Raw genomic sequence first — 24827 nt, 5'->3', positions numbered from 1 at the left:
TCTAGCTAGACCTCTGTACTGTCACAGTTCAGCCGACGCTGATGAGTTCTAGTATCGAACAATGAGCCTCCTGGGAAGTGATTGGAGGCAGATAAATATATATATATATATATATGAAATGCTACTTTTTATATAAGTCTAATCTGAGATTCGTGGTGGAAAAATTAAGAGGAGTGTGAGGAAAAAAAAAAGAGTCGTCTATCGTAAATTTTTTTATCGGGAACGTTAGGACTCCTGGTGTACGTTTCTTTTATGAACTTACTGGGTCTGCATTTGTATATTACAAAAAGGGGTTACGATGGTTGAACCTCTGCTATTTCTAACACCAGAAAAACAATTCAAAAGACGGAACTCAAAGAGACAGATAAATGAAAATTTTATCAACAATGATCCAAAAGCATTTTTATCTACTCACAGCTACCACATTGAAGAAAGATGTATCTAAAACCCTGTGGATCGACCATAGTTATGTTCCATACTTTTAAATTCTGGAAGCTTGTTTACATCGCTCAAGTTTGTTTGTAGTTAAGCACAAAACTAAAAAATGGGCTATCTGTGCTGTGCCCACTACAGATATCAAGACCCGGTTTATAGAGTTATAAGCCTCAAGACTTACAATCATGTCACTAGGGGCATCGCACATGTACTTCTTATGCCAAAAGTAATGAAGTCCACACGTATTGCATCATACTGAACAGTTTTATGTTTTTGCCTATCACAACACTCAATGTAAAAAAGCTGCATCCCTTCAAAAAAAAAGAAAGGATAAAATTAACAACTTTCTATGCAAAATATATATCGAAACCTTAATAATTAATAGGCTTAACTGTAACACTGACGGTAAAATACCGAAAGCTAAGTAATTAGTAAGCTTAACTGTAACACTGACGGTAAAATACCGAAAGCTAAGTAGTTAGTAAGCTTAATTGTAACACTGGCGGTAAAATACCGAAAGATAATTAATCAGTAGGCTTAACTGTAACATTGACGGTAAAATACCGAAAGCTCAGTAATTAGTAGGCTTAACTGTAACATTGACGGCATTGTTATTTTATGTGTGTGACTCAGGATTCTATCATTAACCCATAAGACCATACGGAATTTTCTGTATAAATAATTTAGATAAGTGTCTTTAAAAAGCGTATGGGGTCCACGACCCTTCGGTAATTCAAGAGTTAAATGACCTCGAGCTTATGGGTAACAATTCGTTTGTGGCGAATGTATAGTCCAATCACAAGATCCATTCAAAATGGAAATATACATCGCTACAACTAGGCCACTTTGGTGGGTTAACTGTGTATTTACAGATGGAAGTTGAACTTTTTAATCAAAACTGTTACTGAAAATCACGCTCGGCAAGAGTTACACACTAGTGTGAGTGGGGAGGGGAACAGGAAAAATAGGAAGCAGGCATACGTGTTTTATCATCTCATCACCCAAGATGATGACATACGATTGTTACATCTAAAAGTGTGCTATTTGTATTTTTTTTTTTTGTTATTCAGTAGCTTAACCGGCTAATAAAAACCGTAGCAAGTAATGTAAACTATACAAAGACGTTTAAACTTCCGCAGAGAAATGGCTGAACAAGAAACATCCACCAATCAATGAATAGTGTGTTGAAAGATACACCAAGTCCCTGTTTCCTGTACGAATTTATCACCACGTATATAACCGAGTACTCCGAAAGACCATTTCATTTTTCTTTCTTCCAAAAAGGTAAATATTGAGAGAGGTTGTGCTTCCTGTGTTCGAATACTGAAATGGGAATTTTTTACCAAACATTTCAATCCGTCATGTGTTATTATTTCACAAAAGGACTGAAGACGAAAGGCGGAAGACTTTCGAAACGTCGTTCTCTACACTTGTCTTTCTACAACACGCAGTTGCCGTCCATTCAACATTTGTTTGCGTTTTTATGTACATTCCAATTAAATTAATTACACACTATGATTTCGCGGAGGCCTCGAACATGTAGCCAATAAAAGTGATAACTGGTCCTAATACGTGCAGACACCATTGTCTTGCAAAACTGTTGTTATTCTCCTAGGCGTGCTTTAATTAGGTACTGTTGCTATTCTACGAGGCGTGGTTAATTAGGTACTGTTGCTATTCTACGAGGCGTGGTTAATTAGGTACTGTTGCTATTCTTTTAGGTGTGGTTTAATTAGGCACTGTTGCTATTCTCCTAGGCGTGGTTTAATTAGGTACTGTTGCTATTCTCCTAGGCGTGGTTTAATTAGGTACTGTTGCTATTCTCCTAGGCGTGGTTTAATTAGGTACTGTTGCTATTCTCCTAGGCGTGGTTTAATTAGGTACTGTTGCTATTCTTTTAGGTGTGGTTTAATTAGGGACTGTTGCTATTCTCCTAGGTGTGGTTTAATTAGGGACTGTTGCTATTCTCCTAGGTGTGCTTTAATTTGGTACTGTTACTATTCTCCTAGGTGTGCTTTAATTTGGTACTGTTACTGTTCTCCTAGGCGTGCTTTCATTAGGGACTGTTGCTATTCTCCTAGGCGTGCTTTAATTAGGTACTGTTGCTATTCTCCTAGGTGTGCTTTAATTTGGTACTATTGCTATTCTCCTAGGTGTGCTTTAATTTGGTACTATTGCTATTCTCCTAGGTGTGCTTTAATTAGGCACTGTTGCTATTCTCCTAGGTGTGGTTTAATTTGGTACTATTGCTATTCTCCTAGGTGTGCTTTAATTTGGTACGGTTACTGTTCTCCTAGGCGTGCTTTCATTAGGGACTGTTGCTATTCTCCTAGGCGTGCTTTAATTAGGTACTGTTGCTATTCTCCTAGGTGTGCTTTAATTAGGTACTGTTGCTATTCTCCTAGGTGTGGTTTAATCAGGTACTGTTACTATTCTCCTAGGTGTGCTTTAATTTGGTACTGTTGCTATTCTCCTAGGCGTGCTTTAATTAGGTACTGTTACTGTTCTCCTAGGAGTGCTTTAATTTGGTACTGTTACTATTCTCCTAGGTGTGCTTTAATTTGGTACTGTTGCTATTCTCCTAGGTGTGCTTTAATTTGGTACTGTTGCTATTCTCCTAGGTGTGCTTTAATTAGGTACTGTTACTATTCTCCTAGGTGTGCTTTAATCAGGTACTGTTGCTATTCTCCTAGGCGTGCTTTAATCAGGTACTGTTGCTATTCTCCTAGGTTGCTTTAATTGAGTACTGTTGCTGTTGTTAAAGAAAACGGCAAAAAAGTGAATAAAAATAAATAAAATAATAAACCTGCTACTACTATCAGAAACATAAGTACAGGTTGGTTATCGAACAGATACTGACCGATAGAGCACCTTGTTGTATATGCTACAGTACATTGTGGGTCTGTGTGGTTAAGGTGTAAGCCACTGTCGTTGTATGTGAAGTATATCAGGTGTTTATTTCTCTTTAAGATTACAAAGGCTTTTTTTTGCACTCTACACGCAATAGCGTACGTGTTAACGTAAAATGTACAATTAACTGGCTTTGAACTGCCCTTTCTTTTAGGGTCATTACCCTTTGACATTTCTAAATCTTAGTGTGAAAGTGATGTTAGAGAAATTCTACTAGTTGCATCAGTAGTAGTAAAAGTTAAAAAAAAAACCTTTCCCTATGTGTTGACCAGGTAACGTGGATGACAAACGTAACCACACTGAAGTAAGTATACAGTGTTTGTCCAAATTTTGGTTTGGAAAAGATTTATCTTTATTTCAGTAGTAGTAGTGTAATCTTTCCACGTTTTTTTGTTGTTGTTGTTGTTTTGTGCAGCCATGCGTAAACTGAATCAGCGCGTAGTTTTATACACAACTTAATGTTGAATACGTATTTTGGCTTACTGTTTATTATTAAGCACAAAGCTACAGAATGGGCAGTCTGAGCTGTTCCCACCACGGGTATCAAAACCTGTTTTTTAGCGAATAATCCTGCAGAGGCACATGGGGGGGATATTCACTTTAAAAGTCTGTCACCTTTCCTCATTCAATCAGGTCAGAATCAGACTATATCTATAATTCCGACCCTCTTACTGGTGTGATTACTTTTTCCACTACAAAACACCATACTATCTCTGTGCTTTCTAATTTATTCAGAACGGGACAGGGTGTAAGTATAGCATTTAACTCAAAAAATACTGATTACAAAAAACAAGATTCGAGGTGGTGGTACAAAACATACTGATTACAGTTTTATCAAAAGTTAAAATTCAAACTGGTACTCATAACGATAAAACAACTACAAGGAACACACGCTTTTTTTTAGGCATTGATAAATAGACTAAAGAGCATTATTCAAGAAGGCTTTACGTATTCGCTGTAGACGAGAATAGCTCATCAAACATCTAAGCCGAAGGCTGGTAATTTACTTCTGGAGCGGTATTCTACTTTTAACTTTTATCTTTTGAAAGAAAAAGTTACTTCGAAGGAAACGCGGTTTGTAAAAGCCATAAGATATAGCTACTTTGGTTCACCAATATATTTTCCTATTCTTGGCATTACTTCGTGGAATCCTCAAAGAATTGTGTGTTTTTTATAACTCCTTGAATTTTAAGAGGTTCAGTGAACGAGGTAAGAAATAATTGGATAACAATTTCTCTCTCTTTGTTTTTTTTTCACGTAAACCCCTGGTGGAAAATTTAAAAACTATCCTTAAATGTTTATGCAATTTGTACGCATAACAATATCCTGTTTTAACCAACTGAAATAAAATATACTATGGTTTGCTACATTGCAATACTTTTATTTATTAATTTCTTATTCTCGCCTAAAAGTGACGTAAAGGAGTAATATATCATTTCATTTACTACTCCCGCTGCAGCAGACTAGTTTCACCGAATTCACGGCTCATCAGTTCTGCTTTGAACGAAACGAATAACTTACAATACTCTGCATTCGAACGTTCCCAGAAGTTTATAGAATGAGTTGTTTCACACATTACACATGCACACGACAACAAATCATAAGAGTTTCCTTATGCCCATACTTATACCGTCTGTTAATGGCGCCTTCTGGTGGTTATTTATTGATTAAAGTTAATAAAAATAAAAAACAAGACAAACATGATATTTTCCATCAGTCTAAATAAGCATTTAAACTTTTGTATACTATAGAAATGTTTTATAAATCCTAGTTATGAAATACCGTTGATGATGTACAATGGAACAAGCATCCTCTTAAAAAGTACTTGAGTAACTTTTTTTGTGTAAAATACATCTCATTTTAACATACCCGATAATTGCTGTAAGTCTCAACAACTAACCAAAATGTAAAGAACTTGTCCATGAATTAATTATGTTCATTTTATGCAGGAAGAATTATATAGTTAGATGTTTCTAAATAGAATTTAAATTTGATAGACGGTGTAACTCCCCCCCCCCCCCACCACACCGCTGTGTTGTTCCTACATATTCGAATGTCTCTTTCACATGTTCTATCGCAACACTATTGTTTGTAAACATGAAATTTTACTTCTCTGCCACATATGTTTCTTTTCTGCTGCTACTTCATTATTATGTGGTTTAGTTGTAAAAAATAATCAAATAATATTCAACCAATAAGGGAGACGTGGTTGTAGCACGCTCTCTTTCCTTAAGATGTTAAAATTAACATAAATTTTGCGTTTACACATGCAGAAATTGATTAACGTGCTTCAAGCAGTATACAGTGATTTTTAAAATTAATATCTGTTATATTTCATTCAATTCCACAGTCACTAAAACAAGACTAATCCTGCGATTTTCAGTCCAATAAAAATGAACGCGAAATCTAGCTTCTGTATACACGTGTATATGTATATCAAAATTCTATATGATACTCATTTAAAGTACTTTAGTATTTATTTTTTTAATCATCAAATTTCGATTTTTCACACATCGAAAAAATCTCATTTTCATCATGAACCCGTTGTCGAGATATTAAGGCTTTTTTTTTTGTTTGTTTTCTTTTAACGAATAAATACATTAGAATTTTTGGATACCAAAAGGTCAAAGACATCTTGAAATTTCTAAGATCAAGATGGAATTAATCTGTGTAACCTAAAAATAATTTATTTCATAAAGTTGTAACAGAATCGGTGTAAAGGTTAGTCATCACCCATGGAGGAACCAATCAGATATGCTTTAATGAGTTGAGAACAAAGGTTAATGACACTTTCCTGTATGCGATAAAAACAAGCCTTAAATAGAAACTGATGTCTTGTTTTTATCAGGAGTTACACAAGTGGGTTTTAGTAAATAAATTCGAATTTTCACCCTAGAGTTCAAGTATGGTTGTCCCTAATTTATAACTACTCAGCAGAGGAATGGTAGCCAGTCAACAGTCCTCGTCGCCACAAAGACTTTGTACAGCTAATTTAATCAAGACTATCACTTTTATAACACGCCCAGAACTGAGTGAAAGAGAAGAGCGTATTCAGTAGCATCATGCCCCGAACCTTAGACCGTTCGTTCAGCAGCCCGAAAAGGTAACCACAAAGTCATGCTCGATCTAAGCGGAGGAACAGAAAGATGGAGAGCACAACCTTAGTACAAATTACGTAACTTCAACATTGATTTCCTTTCCGATCTCTATGGATACGAATCACTTTATCTATGTTATTATAATAGGGCATGTTTTACTGCTAATTATGGTATGTTTCTTTGTTGTGACACAGATCACTCACAAACTACAGCAATCATAAAGAACGCTTTTTGTTTCTGACATCTGCATTTTTGAATCTATACCGCTTTAATTGTCCTAAAACATGGAAAAAGGCTTAATGACAATTTGATATATTTTCAGCGACACAAGAATGATTAATATTAGATTATCAAACCAATAACAATTAATTAAAATGCCAGTGACAGATTTACAATTTTTTAAACTGCTATGTCAACCCATATGCCCAGTGTCAGCTTAACCCTAACGTCATTTGGCTTTCGATTACCCGTTAGATCAACAGGATTAAAAAAAAACAGAAATAATTTACTATCATTAAACCACCACCTACATGGCCAGGGTTTGATGGGGGACAGATGTGGGGTTAAGTTGCACAAGGGCCCCTTGGATGCGACGACGAGAGGAATAAGAGAAAGGTGTTTGCCTTTCATTAAACAATGGTAAACACTTTTTTCCCCACTCGCACCACTATACAGTAGTGTTTTGTTTGTGACATCAGTAAAACGTGCGCAATCCATGAATCACGAGAAGAATTATGCACTCTGTATACTACAACACAGCACGACATATGAACTTCATAATCAAGAAATAAAAATGTTTGTTACTTCTTAATTTTGGTTTTATTTACTCTTAAAACAGAACACTTTAGGGAACTCTGCGAAAAGTACATCTAGTAATAAGTAAAGGTGTCGTGATACAGCGATACGATACGAGTATCGTATCCAGAATCTCGTATTCTTTCTTGTTTTACATACTGATCAAAACAGGCACACGCAAAGCTATGTGTTACTGTAACACAATTATACACTTAACCTCTCACTAATCCTGCGTAATGTTACTATCATCGTGTTACCATACAACAATATATATAATCTCAATCTAATCCTGTATAACTATCATCGTCCAAACTCAACTGTGTGTCACCATATACGAATATATATACCTCATCCCATTCTAATCCTGTATAACTATCATCGTCCAAACTCAACCGTGTGTCACCATATACGAATATATATACTTCATCCCATTCTAATCCTGTATAACTATCATCGTCCAAACTCAACTGTGTGTCACCATATACGAATATATATACCTCATCCCATTCTAATTTTGTATAATTCTCGTCGTCCAAACTCAACTGTGTGTCACCATATACGAATATATATATATACCTCATCCCATTCTAATTTTGTATAATTCTCGTCGTCCAAATTCAACTGTGTGTCACCATATACGAATATATATACATCATCCCATTCTAATCCTGTATAACTATCATCGTCCAAACTCAACTGTGTGTCACCATATAAGAATACCTAATCTCACTTGAACGCTGCATAACTCTGATCGTCTAAATAAACACACGCCATTATTGTTGTTCTTTAGCTCTCACTTCAGACACGTTTTTCCTCACTTTAATAACGGCCTGATGTTTATCGTGTGTCCTAACAATAGCAGTAAAAATCAGTGTGCCCCCTCAAACATGAAAACGGTGAGAAAAGCACTTCAACCTCTAAGGTTATGAAAACGTCAGAGTAATATCAGTGTTGTTGAGTGTTTTGTCTAAAATTAACACCGTGTCAAGTAATAAGGCTCGGCGCCAGCTTCTTCTCCCTGAAGGGGGCTTGACAACAAATTGAAGGGGCTACAAACACTGTAGTGTTTAGGAATTGAAATAATAAAATCTTTTAAACTACAGGGGGAAGCAAAAGTACCTTTTTGGGGTAGCTTAATCCCCCCTTGTCGCTACCCCATGGGGTCCGCAGGAATTTTTCCAGGGAGGGGGGCGAAGTAGAGTGTAATTGTGAATTGATATACAGATATGCTGAAATAAATAAAGCAAGAATTATGTTCCTAATTTTCCGGGGAGGAGTGCCCCCCTCTTGCCCCTTCCCCCCGCAGACACCCATGCGCAGCTCCTACAAGGAATAGCGAATTGCTATTATGTTTGACTTTCGGACAACCAATCCTAGTCGATGTAACACTTAGAATCAATATCCGAATGTAATATCAGTGGTAATGACTGCTTTGTCTAAAATTAACACCGTGCGAAGGTATGGGAGATCGTTATGACGTTTCACTTTCGGACAACATATCATAATATCACACTTAGACTTAATAAAATATTTGTACAGATTTACTGAACACGATAACGTTTAAAAATTTAAATACTGTTTCAAATATCGATCTAGGTACTAGCAGAAAAAGCGACTGTTTTGGAGCCTCGCGCTGGTAAGTTAAAAATAGCATTAGAAGTTAAATGTGTTTATTATTTTTAACTCCCACAAAAATGCAACAAAGCACGTTATGTTCTATCCTTTAAAATCACAGTTAGGCAACTTATTCGAATTTTAACTTTAAATTTTTTCTGGGGGGGAGCGAGTCCCCTTAAAAACCCGAATCATCTGATTACTCTGCTGCTTGGGTCCTCTTACATAAGGTCAACATTGGACGTTGTTAATAAACGAAACCCCTCTGATCAAAGTCACATTTTTTTCTTGTTGAAACTATGAACAAAACTTCCAGTAATAATAATTACCATATAAACATACTTAAGCTCTACAAAAAGTCAAATACATACATATATATATATATATATATATATATATATATACATATATTAAATTATTACTCCTACCCATAAACGTGTGGCGAAATTATTACAATTATTTAATCAAATGGTCATTACAAACTTCACGCCTCCATTTTTGCTCGAGAAAAAACCGAATCTGAACAAACGGTGTTCTTTATTTATAGACAGAACTTCGAGCGTGGCCTATTTATTTCTTAGCATTTCCCAACCACAAAAATAACCGGAGCACGTGTTCTTCACAAGTCTACTAAAATCACAGTTTAATGACAATTACAAAAGCCTGAATATCCCATGTTTAAATGAATGCTTCCCCCCAATATCGCAGGAGAAGTTGCTGAATAATGTATTTCATTTGTAATGTATAGGTAAGTCAGTCACAAGTAATAATTCATGATGGGTCAAAAGGCTACTTTACTGTCACAAAGTCATACTGAATTCGTTTAATTTAATGTTTTCTTAATATTATTTTCTTGTGTCTATAAATGGATATTAAGTCTCGACATAGCATGGTCTCAATTTTCACTTCTTTAGAGAAATAACCAACTAATTATTCAAAATGACAAGGATTTTTTAATTAAATGTCTTTGTTTGTAACCTAATTCTGGGTTCGATCCACGAAGAGGGCTTACCTCAGAGCTCAGTAAGTCATGTGTAGCTTTCCAATAAAACAAACAGCTTAAAAGAAATTAGCTTATAACCTTGAAAAACACCTACGAGAATAATTGGACGATAAATTTTGAGAAAAAACAAACTTCACGTTACTCAGCATAAACTGTAAAAACAAAATGAAGAAAAAATACACAAGTTACATCTCGTAAGAAAGCGACATCTATTGTCAATGTGCATTACTTTTCCAAATTGCGATATTCTTTTACTAACCGAATAATTAAGCATATTTATTTTAAATGAAAGTACACACATGGAAATTTCTGTAACGCAGAAATAATTTTTTTTTCTAACGCAGAAATGAATTTATGACATAAAAAAGTGTGGTACTCAAGGCAGCGGTTTCATTACGAAACTGGTTATTGTAAAAAAAACACCTCGTTGTTGTTGTGTGTTATCAAGCACAAAGCTACGCAGAGGGCTATCCGTGCTCTGCCCACCATGGGTATCGAAACCCGGTTTCTAGTGGTATAAGTCCGCAGACATACCGCTGTGCCACAGGAGGGCAAAAAATCTCGTAAAGCAGAGTGATGCGTTACTTATCAAGTTTTTTAAAGACTATATCTATATATATATATATATATAATGACATATAACCAACGAATATTGATAATTAATCATATTACGTTTTTAATTAGTTTGGACAAGATCTTTTCAAACGTAATACTGTCGAGAATATAGCCATAAATGTAAACCACTAGTTGCCAGGTTAGTGATATAAATAAATGGATATACCCCTCCTGTGTAGTAGGATGTTCCAATGACTTCGTCACTGCCAGAAATACAGTATGTTAACATACTGACTCAGTGAACTATAAGCATGGAATGCCAGGTTTTAAAAATAATTTCTATTTCAGTTAATTTTATAAGATGACAAACACTGTTCCAGTTTTTTTTGTTTTTTTTTATACTCGGTTTCTAAATAATTATAATATAAGTATAAAACTGCTGTTTCTGTTGTGTGTTTTTTTTCTTTCTTTCTCGGATTCTAGGTTGCAGCCCTGACAGTTAGACCATAATCATACCAATATTGTTTCCCCTCTTTTTCTTGGTTTCGGACGTATACTTTATATTTATGGGCTATCTGCGCTGGCCGTCCCTAATTTTGAAGTGATAAAAAAATATGGAAGGCAGCTAGTCAACAGCACCCTACGCCAACTCTTGTCTGACCGTCACCCTTATAATGCATCTACGTCACTAAAGTGCGTGGGACGACTCCCCCCCCCCCCTCCGGTAACCACTGGGCCATGCTCAGTCCCTAAAGTACAGTCCGGTAATTAGAATATAACTGAGCAAATTTTTCTCGTTTTTGTTTGTTTGTTGAACTTCGCGTAAAGCTACTTGAAAGCTACTTGCGCTAACCGTCGCTAATTTAGATGAGATAAGACTAGAGGGAAGACAGCTAGTCAACACCACTCACCGCCAACTCTCGAGCTATTCTAATCGAATAGTGGGATTGACTGTCACATTATAATGCTCCTGAGGCTGTAAAGACGAGCGTGTTCGGTAATAGGGTTCGAACCCGCAGGTTACACGTCGCCAGGCTTTGTGATTTTACTAATTTTCTCCGGTAAGTACGTAGTTAATATTTAGTTTAAATATATTCATGTATATTTTCAAAACTTCTATGCAATGTAACATCATACAGCGTGATTCGGATCGAACTAGTCACTAAGTGATTACCGAAAAACGTTTTAAGTCCATTCTTGGCATTTTAAAAATATTATAAAAAAATCAGTCGAGAAATTTTCGAAAAACATATGGGCTTCCTAATAATTATAAAGTGTTAAGCCTAAAAACCGTTATCACCTAGTGTTAGACTACCACAGAATACCTGGTAAAAATACAAGATGCAAGAACAAGCTACAGCTAAACAAAAAGTCAATAGCACTACTAAATAAAACAGTCATACACTGTCATACAGCTCTTTGTAAATTTATGAATATTTTTTTGCACAGGAATTTTTAAGTAAAGCTTGAACAACTTCATTAAAACGAACATTTACTTTTAGAACTTACAAACATATGCTTCAATATAGGTATTTCCTTCGTGTACAAACGTGTAATCTAAATCTAACCTAAAACACCTTAGGTGTAAAAACTATGTGTGGCCAAAAAGAATTGATAAGAATTTTACAGCAAATATTCATTCATTAGTTATCCAACTTGGGGCATGATGGTGGGTAAAACAAAATAATTATTTGGAACATCCCCTCACTTTACAGAACCAACCAGATTCTTTAAAATATATGGTGGTAGTTTTCCTTTCTAAAACAATGTTAATAGCTTCCTTTATAGTAACGCTATGGAATTTAGATTAACAGTTTCTTGTCATCACCCTCATGCAATCGGTACAGCTATATCAAGCATCATTATTTATGCTAATTGGTTAAGCTAGTATCACGTGATGCAAAACGCTCTTGAATTAGGATAATTTCATAAAATTTAGTAAAAGTTGGCAACGAATAATCAATAATAACCGTCAACCCTATGATTTTTTTTTTGAAAAGGAGATAGAAACTGCTAATCTAGTTTGTTTGGCCTAACCAATACTTGTGTATCTGCACGTCCTTTCACCTTATACTTTTGCTGCTCTAAATCAGCCGTCTTTAATCCGAATGACAAAAAAACTAAAAACGGTCCACTTTTACTTTTAGGTGAAGCTATAATAAAAATGTTAGACCGATAGCTAACATGACTTTTTGAGTAGGTTTGCGCAAAATTTTCGTCACATTTGAGCGGTTTTTGTTGCATAACTTTGCACATGTGGCTTATATTTACACCAAATGATACTCCTAATTGTAGGTTGTAAAGATCTATCGGTGTACCAAGTTTGAAAAAAAATCCATATACGTTAAGCAAGTTTTTTATCAAAAACATTTCTGTACTCTTTTGGTGTGAAGAAAAAAAAAGGAAGAAAATCGAAATTGGAGATGTTATATCTCGGGGTTTTTTTTTTCTTCTTATGGATTGCCTTGAAATCTGGTATGTGAAGTAAGAGCCCAGTAGAGCATATCCACTGAAAATATGTGGTGGTTTGGATTACCACAGTCCTAGCTACAGAAGGTGGAAAATCGCTAAACTATCACTCCTGTTAATAACACACAGTTTTGTCCCCACGACACTGTGTCTTGATATTTACATTTATCAAACATCAGTATCAAATTGTTATACAAATTCAGAATTCTGGACCTCCTCGTTTTCTAAAAATAAAGAAGAAATTGTGGTTTTACAAACCAAAATGTAGAGTTATATATATATAATTTATACTTGACCAATAATAAATGTGAATTTCTATGTCCACCTATAAAACTGTTTGAAGAAATCTGTTTCTTTGTGTGATGAGACATATTTTTCAACGTAAGTCTTCATAATGCTGATAGAGAAGTCTGAATTGTTACACCACATAAAAACAGCTACAAAGCTGTTATATTTCCACGCATCTGTATTGGAAAGTCATGGCAATGTCGTGATAATAGTATGGAAAGTTTAGCAGGCAATGTTTTTGGTTAAATTATAGGTACCTTCAGATTTATGTTAACTTTTTTGTTGTTGTGTTTTTTTGTCTATTTGGTGTAAAATAAAAGGAACTCGTTGAAGAGAACGAGAGTTTTTATCGGTTTTAAACATTTCACAGAGAGACCTGCAATTCTTTACACAATATACGTAAAGTATATGTTACTTCTTTAAACATCGGCCCTAGTTCAGTCAATCTTAAACAAACCACACGCACATCCCAGTAAAACACGAGAAACGAACGTGCAGCGATCAGCAGCTCGTGCTTCCCCAGAACTGTCAGTGCATACAGCATCGTCGTGTATTTTTCCCAAACAAAGCTATTTTAACATACTTGTATTGTACGCACGCGTGCGTCTTGTGTATATAATTTATCCGGAACTCTACAATGACCGACAACTTAACGTTACTAAGTGCACACGTTAAAACGCCAATTAATTATAAGAACTTAAAACTGAGATAACACCCATACTATCTGCTATGTCCAGTTGTCATACCACGGGGTAAAAATAACAAAAAAATACGATACTAATATGAATTTTAATTAACAGAATTAGGAACGATTCCATATATATTCACTTATTGGTGGAACTTGGGATTAATAGCACGTGCTCGAGTGTGATTTCATGTTTAAAGCCGTGTAAATAAATTTGTTTATGTACACTAAAGTAATCACCGTATCCAGTAAAATGATATATCTTCATGTCAAACGATTTTAAAGTAAACAGATATACAAACGTCTAATTAATTTTCACATTAAACATTTTACACTTTGGAGGACGCCCGATGAAAAAATAAATAAAAAATAATAATTAAAAAAAACGTGCCCCCAAAATGTTAAATATTAACAGGAAACACGGATTTCGGCGACAGAACGGATTTTTCAACTTTGAAGAATAAAAAATGTGCGTGAACAAGAAAAATCCGATGTGTCATTGCCACATTACCCTCAACTACATTTTTTTTTAAATATAGATTTTCGAAACTGTTTCCAACTTTCGTTTTCAACGTTGAATATTGAAAATGTTGAAAATAACAGCTCAGCTTCTTTAAAACCTAAACATATTTCGTGTAACTGGAAAACAAACCACAACTCAAACAAACGAATCACGCGGTTGTAATTAGGACTACTTCACGCGGTTGTAATTAGGCCTACTTCACGCGGTTGTAATTAGGCCTACTTCACGCAGTTGTAATAAGGCCTACTTATTTTAATGGAGATATTCTTTCTGTGCAAAACTTTCCGTGCTTCTCAAATGAAAATCTTTTACACCCGTGTGAGCAGCCACAAGAATATTTTGTTATGCTCTAGTTTCTTTTCACACGCGAGGCTCGTGAATAGAATTTAAATTTGATAGACGGTGTAATGCTGTGTTGTTCCTACATATTCGAATGTCTCTTTCACACGTTCTATCGCAACACTATTGTTTGTAAACTTGAAATTTTACTTCTGTTTTCTGCTGCTACTTCATTATTTTGTGGTTTAGTTGTTAAAAATAATAAAATAATATTCAACCAATAAGGGAGACGTGGTTGTAGCACGCTCTCTTTCCTTCAGATGTTAAAATTAACATAAATTTTGCGTTTACACATGCAGAAATTGATTAACGTGCTTCAAGCTGTACACGGCGATTTTTAAAATTAATATCTGCTATATTTCATTCAATTCCACAGTCACTAAAACAAGACTAATCCTGCGATTTTCAGTCCAATAAAAATGAACGCGAAATTTAGCTTTTGTATACACGTGGTTATGGTGTGCATACACACCACAAGCCAAGAAAATATATAATATACACGCTTAAAATACTTTTAGTATTTATTTTTTTAAGTAAGTACCAAATTTTGACTTATTACATATTAAATATTTTCCTTTTGAACCTGATGTCGAGATATTAAGGTGTTTTTTTTTTTGGTTTTTTAAAACGGTGATAAATCATCATCGACTTACATCATCAGAAGAGCAAGCTAAACGCTATTTTAATTGGTATATATATGTTATGGGGGTAAAAGTTAACGTTTTTTAACAGGCAGCAACGGATCGAAGCATGCATCACTGGAATGATGTAGGAGACATGAAATGTTGCCCGAGTAAAACTACACCTCTGACAATCTGTGTGTTTGTACTTTCGTTTTCAAAATATTATTTTCAAACATTTGTTTTTTGTATCCTCGTCCCCCATAACACACGTTTGTAAGGGTAAGGTAAGAATTAGGGTCGAAAATTATATATATATATTTGAAATAAGACAATAATATCAGACTTATTGTACTTTTTAACGTTCTGGATGCGGCAAGGTGAGAAGGTTTTTGTCCCGGATCTTCTTACCTTAACTGGCTTATGTAGGCTTCCAACCAGTACTGTGTGTGTGTGTGTGTTGTATCCCAAAGGGTCTGGTTAGCTCTGGTACTGAGCATAACGCGTCAAGATATGACGGGCATAGTGTGGCTAAAATATTATTATATATTCCTCGAAAAAAAAAACACCGTAACGGAGCGAATAAAGAGTGTAATATTAAGATACGATAAGCCTAATACTATTGTCTTATGACAAATATAATGACGTTTCGCCAGAAAAGGCGTCCACACCTTACTGAACGTCGCCATCTTGGAAATGACATCAGGCAGTTTAGTCAACCAGCGTAGTCTATGCATGATTATTCACATATAGATGTACAGGCTTACAAGAAATCTAAATGATAAGCATATAAGGTGTTCTTCTGGTTAAAATAAACTAAAACCATAAATATTACTAACTACATCCATGTTAACATCATGGCGCCGTTATGTTTGTGACTACATTCGTTAATTATTCAACAGAATACAGACTATCATGCATAAATAATATCGCGACTGTTGCGCTGCATGAAAATAAGAAGGATTCAGTCTGCACATGATACAAACAGGTAAAATGCAGGTGAATGTGTGTCTAAATGGTGCGGATCAATTCCTTGCGCAGTTCGTGGAAAGTTTGTATTAGTATCTGCCTTCTTATGTGAACCTGCACAAGTTGTAGAATATTATACAAGTGGAGTTGTTGAACGAACTTGCACAAGTTGTAGAATATTATACAAATGGAGTTGTTGAACGAACCTGCAAAAGTTGTAGAACATTATACAACTGGAGTTGTTGAACGAACATGCACAAATTGTAGAATATTATACAACTGGAGTTGTTGCACGAACCTGCACAAGTTGTAGAATATTATACAACTGGAGTTGTTGAACGAACATGCACAAGTTGTAGAATATTTTACAACTGGAGTTGTTAAACGAACCTGCACAAGTTGTATAATATTATACAAGTGGAGTTGTTGCACGAACCTGCACAAGTTGTAGAATATTATACAACTGGAGTTGTTGCACGAACCTGTACAAGTTGTAGAATATTATACAGCTGGAGTTGTTGAACGAACTTGCACAAGTTGTAGAATATTATACAACTGGAGTTGTTGCACGAACCTGCACAAGTTGTAGAATATTATACAAGTGGAGTTGTTGCACGAACCTGCACAAGTTTTAGAATATTATACAACTGGAGTTGTTGAACGAACCTGCACAAGTTGTATAATATTATACAAGTGGAGTTGTTGCACGAACCTGCACAAGTTGTATAATATTATACAAGTGGAGTTGTTGTACGAACCTGCACAAGTTGTATAATATTATACAAGTGGAGTTGTTGCACGAACCTGCACAAGTTGTATAATATTATACAAGTGAAGTTGTTGCACGAACCTGTACAAGTTGTAGAATATTATACAACTGGAGTTGTTGTACGAACCTGCACAAGTTGTAGAATAGTATACAACTGGAGTTGTTGAACGAACCTGCACAAGTTGTAGAATATTATACAACTGGAGTTGTTGCACGAACCTGTACAAGTTGTAGAATATTATACAACTGGAGTTGTTGCACGAACCTGAACAAGTTGTAGAATATTATATAATTGCAGTGAGTGTTTGGTGTATAACAAAATATAAAATGGCAAGGATATAAGCAATAACCTATTAAAGAAAACGGCTGCCATTATCCCATTCGTAGCTCGAAGTTTCGAGGTGTATGTATATCACTCAGTCGACCATCAATAATTATATATACAACCAAAACACTGGTACAGACTCATGTTTTTGTTGTTGTTTTTTTCAGAGCATGTGATTGAAAATGAACAGACCATTTTCCGTATGACGTAATGTTTAATTAGGAATCTACAGTTAGGATGAATAACCCAAAATCAGGTTTAATGAAACAAGAGAGGGTAAGCAAGAGGTTATATTTTTAATATTTCGTTTTATGAGGCGAAACTTTAGGAATATTCTAATTGAATAACTTGTTGTCTACGTTTGCGTGTGCGCGTGTCAGAAGAAAAACTGGTGCGATGAAAGTGCGCTATGTTAATACTTTTAAAAGCAAAATACGCACGTGCTTGAAGGCCTAGATGCTAACCAAGTTAAAAAAAAACTTTCTGAATAAAAATTACCAAATGTAAAACATACAGTTTGAAGCTCATTATACAAATGTAACAGAGAAGAAAAACAAAATGTACCACGTAATTAAACTAAACACTAATCCATCAGTACATAGCGACACCTACAAAACTGTTTCCTGAATTTCACGTAAAGCTTCTCTAAGGTTATCTACGTTACCCATCCCTAATTTAGAAGTGATAGATAGAGGGAAGGCAGCTAGTCGACATCGTCCACCCCGCTCAGTGACGGGGTTCGATCTCGCGACCCACAAATTGCGAGTCAAGCTCCTTAGCCACCAGGCAATGCCAGGCCCATAAAGTAGTAATTATCTTACTGTAAAGATGATCCATTATGTGTGGGTGGGGAGGATTGTCCGATGGTGTACCTTGAGTTTTTGCCTGAGAAGGTTTGTTTGTTTGTTACCTGTTACAATAACTCAAGTGTAAAGAACTAACCGAAAATATTGGGTGCACTCAGTCATTTTCTATACAAATTAATTTGTGGGATTAACTGCGATATTGACAGTATGTGAATTTCTTTTTTTCTGACTCGTATGTTATTATGGATCCTGTAGCCAACAAAGTCGTGAATTCACAAGTAAATGATTAATTCTGTTTCATAGACAGTTTAAAAACATCTGCTTCAACTGCTGATGGGGTAGACCCCCCCCCTTCAGTAAATCAAGGTTTAAAATTAATCTTGGCACATGAAAAAAACTAGGATCACTAAAAGATGCACGAGTATATTCTGGATCTTGATTATAGCCGATACAGTTACAAAGAACGTGGACACAACTGATGAATGACTGGGTATATTCTGGATCTTGATTACAGCCGATACAGTTACAAGGAACGTGGACACAACTGATGAATGACTGGGTATATTCTGGATCTTGATTATAGCCGATACAGTTACAAAGAACGTGGACACAACTGATGAATGACTGGGTATATTCTGGATCTTGATTATAGCCGATACTGTTACAACGAACGTGGACACAACTGATGAATGATAACGAGTATATTCTGGATCTTGATTATAGCTGATACAGTTACAACGAACGTGGACACAACTGATGAATGATAACGAGTATATTCTGGATCTTGATTATAGCTGATACAGTTACAAAGAACGTGGACACAACTGATGAATGACAACGAGTATATTCTGGATTTTGATTATAGCCGATACGGTTACAAAGAACGTGGACACAACTGATGAATGGCAACGAGTATATTCTGGATTTTGATTATAGCCGATACCGGTTACAAAGAACGTGGACACAACTGATAAATGACAACGAGTATATTCTGGATCTTGATTATAGCCGATACGGTTACAAAGAACGTGGACACAACTGATAAATGACAACGAGTATATTCTGGATCTTGATTATAGCCGATACGGTTACAAAGAACGTGGACACAACTGATGAATGACAATGACCTTCTCGTTGTTTTACATCTCGTGACCTACACTATCGCCATATTGTAGTCATGCATAATTCAGCTAAGTTTCATCTCATTGCAAATTTCAATTTTAATTTACTGTATGGTTTACTTATGTTCAGAACCGAGTCGCTATTTTTACTCACTCTGTATGCTATATAAACTAAGAACCACTTGCATAATACATAGTCAACAAGTTTGATTGGCAACCAGGGTTTCTCGGGTCTAGCAAACTGCTAATTCAGAGGGTTTCAGTAGTTATTACTAAGCAACACAAAATGTCGCTTGACATTTTTTTTTTTTTGGTTGTGAGGCCATGACTACGATGACTACAGGGTTCCTAATAAAATATTGGTCGCACAAAAACATGGGCAAAACATACACAAAAACCCGAGCAATGTTGCAATTAACCTCACTAATGATCATTGGTTTCCCTGTGTACTTTAGAAAAGGAATGGTTTCATCCAGTTTTCTTGTTCAGTTCTTCATATCTAGTTTTAGTGATCAAAACAAAAAAAAAGTACCCAATAATTGGACCCTGCCGATAATAAATAGTGCAACCAAAAGTCGGGAAATTGAGGATTAATACTCTCACCTAGGTTCAAGTATACTTTGAGTCTGAAATATTGAAAAGTACTTGTAAGCCAACCAATCTCTCAAGAGGCCCAAATGAAATTAGCACGGTGTAATAAAATAGTATCAAGTATTGGCCTTGCAAGTGCTAATCTTAAGCAAATAGGCTTAACATTCAGTCGTTTTAATTTCGATTATAATGCTTTGTTATGGTTACAATGTAGACAGTACAATTAAATCTAAAGAGAGGTTGTCTGTTTCACCGAAACAAAACCTCGTTCGTCAGTAAATTATCAATTCATTGCAGAACTATTGACGTATTACACATCACAAGGTATTTCGCAACCCGTATCACTCCGCTCGCTCAGACGGAATTACCATATTACGACTGGAAACACCTTCTACGGGCTGGCGAATCAAGATTATAACCAATAGGCCTAATACCAATGTCTTATGACAGGTATGACTGGTTAGAATTACCACGTGTTTAATTGTCATTTTGTTTATAACAATGGACGGAATTCAACAATATGGAAGTATGTTTTTCAGTTTCTCATACAACAATGAAAAAATGCATCACTAAGTACTCTTATTCTAAGTAGTCTTTAACAATGGTTCTCAAAGTATGGTTCTAGAGGGCCCTCCAAACGGTTCGTAGCGAAATAGGGTGGGGTATGACCAGTAGGTGGTACCATAGGCGGTCTTACCTATTGGGCAAACTGGGCAATTGCCCGGGGCCCGACACATGGAAGGGCCCCCGATGCTATGCCTTTTGACCTACTTCTGAGTTTTCTTATCATTATGGGGTCCCAATTTACTGAATTCTGCCCGGGGGCTCCGGAATGAGTAAGACCACCCCTGGGTGGTACGCGGGGTCTTTTGCTCCGCCGAAGTGGTCCTTAGACGAAAAATGTTTGAGAACATCAAAGTCACGGTAAATGCCATATAACTGAAAGCAAAAAAAAATCTGAATGATGTCGAGTCCGTAAGATTTGTAAATTGTATGGACATATCATTGTAAAATTCATCAACTGAGCGTTAAGTTTCAAGCATCGGAATGCGAAACTGAGAATACGTTAAACGTCTACACTTGTGTGAACGAGAAATGCAGACATACGATCAGGACTGAGGTCAAAGGTCAAGGTTTGGAGCGAAGAGAAAAGACGTAATGTCTTCATTCAATACAATTTATCGACTCCTAAAACTAACCATTTTCAAAACTCGAATTACACTTTAGGACTCGGAAAAACGCACGCTCGTTGGAGAATACACAATCTAAAAAGAGCTTGTACGAGTAATAGGCCAGTAGCCTTGTAAAATACTTTAATAACAGTTTGACGTCATAACGTAACTAATTTTCTTTTAATGAGCATAGGAATTACAAAAGCACCGTTAATTACGGACGTTTCTTCACAATTCCAAGAACGTCCGCCATTAAAGATGTTTTTTGTTATTACCGCGTTTTTAATATTTGTTATAAAACTTCGTTTTCCAATTGATGAATCACGAAAAATATAACAAAAGATCGCAGACTGGCCATCAGGAGGCGCACATTTTCTCTCTTTCGTATAATGTTCGATAGTGAGTGCATATTAAGCTTGATATTTGATGTGTGGATGTTGACCAGTGCTATGCAACCTAGGGGACGTGAAGTACGCCTATATCCTTACCTTGAACGTGAATTTTATACTAAACGAATGAAAATAAATTCGATGACGAGGAACCCACTTTGAGACTAATAATGGCTGGAGACGGCTTGAATGGGTAATGAAGAAAAACTTCAATATCAGTTTAACATAAAAGCAAATGTACAACGTTTCGACAAGGTTTTGTACCTGATGATGACAAAACCTTGAATGAAAATAAAATTATATATTTTTTTCTACCAGGAAGCCACAAAACAGGGATAATTAACTTAAATATTGATCTAAATGAACGATAAAAAAAGCAATAAACATTTAAAATATTTTTTTAATGAACTTGTGGACAGAAATTGATCATCTATGACAAAGATAAAAGTTTACTACCAGGGGTCCAGGAGGCAACAAAAAATAAATGTTTAGTATTACAATAATTGTGCAAAGGTACACAAAGCCTTGTACGTAGCCATCCGTAATTATGAATGTGTATATTAAAACACCCCCACCCCCACAGGCTCGTTGATACGATTAATATAATCAGTGTTTTTCGTATGTTTAAGCTTTTCTTTACCACAGGTTATTCCAGATTCTGCTCACTATATGAAGCAAGTCCATAGATAATATCATTAAAGGCGGGAACAAAAACACTTACTTAAGAACGACTGTTAAAAACAGAACGAGTAGTAAATTTGACAACTTTCTAACACCAGTTGAGCGCGGAATTATCATATTAAACAAAGGTTTAGTGTCTACTGACAATAAACATGTCTAGGAGTTTCCACTGTCATTAAACATGTAATAGGTCAAGGGTCTAGAAATGTCCACTGACTCTAAACATCCAATAGGTCAAAGGTCCAGAAGTGTCCACTGACATTAAACATGCACTAGGATAAAGGTGTATTGTGTCCACTTAAACATGCAATAGGTTAAAGTTCTAGCGTGTCCACTTAAAAATGCAATAGGTCACAGATCTAGTGTGTCCACTGAAATTAAACATGCAGTATGTCGGAGATCTAGTGTGTCCACTGACATTAAACATGCAGTATGTCAGAGATCTAGTGTGTCCACTGACATTAAACATGCAGTATGTCAGAGATCTAGTGTGTCCACTGACATTAAACATGCAGTATGTCAGAGATCTAGTGTGTCCACTGACATTAAACATGCAGTATGTCAGAGATCTAGTGTGTCCACTGACATTAAATATGCAATAGGTTAAAGTTCTAGCGTGTCCACTTAAAAATGCAATAGGTCACAGATCTATTGTGTCCACTGATATTAAACATGCAGTATGTCAGAGATCTAGTGTCCACTGACATTAAACATGCAGTTTGTCAGAGATCTAGTGTGTCTACTGACATTAAACATGCAGTATGTCAGAGATCTAGTGTCCACTGACATTAAACATGCAGTATGTCAGAGATCTAGTGTCCACTGACATTAAACATGCAGTATGTCAGAGATCTAGTGTGTCCACTGACATTAAACATGCAGTATGTCAGAGATCTAGTGTGTCCACTGACATTAAACATGCAGTATGTCAGAGATCTAGCGTGTCCACTTAAACATGCAATAGGTTACAGATCTAGTGTGTCCACTGACATTAAACATGCAGTATGTCAGAGATCTAGCGTGTCCACTTAAACATGCAATAGGTCACAGATCTAGTGTGTCCACTGACATTAAACATGCAGTATGTCAGAGATCTAGTGTTTCAACTTTTTAAGATTTAATATCTAATCACATAATATTATACACATCAAAAATTCGTTACTGGATTGATATCTGGTTCTGGTTGATAAAGGTTTTGATCAGAAGTTAATATTAGTAACGTTTTATAAAGGTAGAAAGCTAATAATGTACGTGTAGACAAATCTATTTACAGTTCGTACATATACTTATCCGATGTCCAACTTTACGGTAAAGCTTTTTAGAAAAGTTCATGCCTATATTAAATATAACTCACCTGACCTTACTTCCGTGGATGCCGCAGTAGAGGGTGAAGACGTACGTAGGGGCGCTGCTGTCGACCCTCCTATCGTTGGTGGCCTGGTGGGTAAGGTGGTGGGTTTAGCTATCTTAGTGGGTATTTTAATTCCCGAAGATTTTTGGCTCATTTTGTCCGACAGTATATATATAGGACCTCGGATTCTAGAGGTCGAGCGTAGAATTCTTTAAAATGCACGAACGAGTCAATACTGGCACAGTCACCACCATCCGCTCAGAACGATTTCCATATTACGCAGTTCTCTTGTGTCGCCCTCTGCGTTCGTTCTCGTATATCGCATTGCAGCTATAGGGTCTGTAACAGCAACAACACAAGTGAGCTTATAACTAATCCATACGCGGCGTTTTCAGAATCCCACGAACGGAGAGAGGAGTATTCGCACCTTGTTAATATGTCATGCCTTCTCGAAGACACCGACAGATACAACCCACGGGAATACGAATCTTTAAGGTGGGCGACGAGCTCCTATTTCGAAGAGTCCCGGTAAAAGAACGACTATTCTACCGACAGAGGGATTGAGTTGCTACGCGTGAAATCGCGCGCGTTTACGTCATACACCAGTTTAATACTCAGATATATTCTCTAGATACTGCTAGTACAACGCCTTACAGTTGAAAAAAAAAAACATTTTTTTTTACTTGAAATGTGATTGTTCTGATTAACGTAATGGTGATTCTTATATTCGGTTACGTCATGCCTTCTAATAGTACAACAGTAGCTGGATCTCGTTGACTCCTGTAAATATAAGCACGAAAACGATTAATACAATGTCCACTAATCAACGTCAAATACTGCTTTTTTAACTCTACAGAATGAAAATTTTACATGGGTTTTTCACATTTTTAATTTGCGTTTTTCACGGGGTATATTATTTGACAGAATTGTCATATCGTTGAAACATGATTGAGAAAAAGTGTGAACAATAACCTGCCTTGATAAGATCTTCGTTGTTATACAAATCCAGAAATGCTATACTGTAAGTGGAAGAGATTAATCAGATAATCGTGTATTCTCTCTTTCTTTATTAAACAATATGTAAACAAAACAACAACTGATAACTCATTATTTAATTTCTGTAGTGAATATTGGTGTACAGAAGACATTTTAATACTGTAAATAAACGACCTTATAACACCAAATTGTTGTTTTTATTGAATTAGACACTCAACGTTTCGCTTTACAGCTTCTTCAGGAGCGTTCCACTAAAACACAAACCGAAACTGATAGTACAAAGCTTCAAACAATGGAACAACAATAATTAAGACGACAGTGAT

The 24827-nt window shown here is 35.9% G+C and overlaps 1 protein-coding gene across 1 annotated transcript in view; it reads right to left on the bottom strand.

Moving 5' to 3' along the window:
- The window catches only part of LOC106466595 (CAP-Gly domain-containing linker protein 1-like), a gene marked incomplete at its 3' end in the record, with an annotated part of 55128 nt that extends 30540 nt beyond the window's left edge, over positions 1-24588 (bottom strand). Inside the window, exon 1 of the mRNA XM_022394621.1 lies at positions 23512-24588. Coding sequence (XP_022250329.1) covers positions 23512-23662 — 151 coding nt within the window. The remainder of the gene's footprint in view (positions 1-23511) is intronic.
- Between the last annotated feature and the right edge of the window lie 239 nt (positions 24589-24827).

Source organism: Limulus polyphemus, unplaced genomic scaffold, assembly GCF_000517525.1.
Source record: "Limulus polyphemus unplaced genomic scaffold, Limulus_polyphemus-2.1.2 Scaffold2314, whole genome shotgun sequence".
Taxonomy (NCBI): Eukaryota; Metazoa; Arthropoda; class Merostomata; order Xiphosura; family Limulidae; genus Limulus; species Limulus polyphemus.
This window is presented reverse-complemented; position numbering and strand designations above follow the sequence as displayed.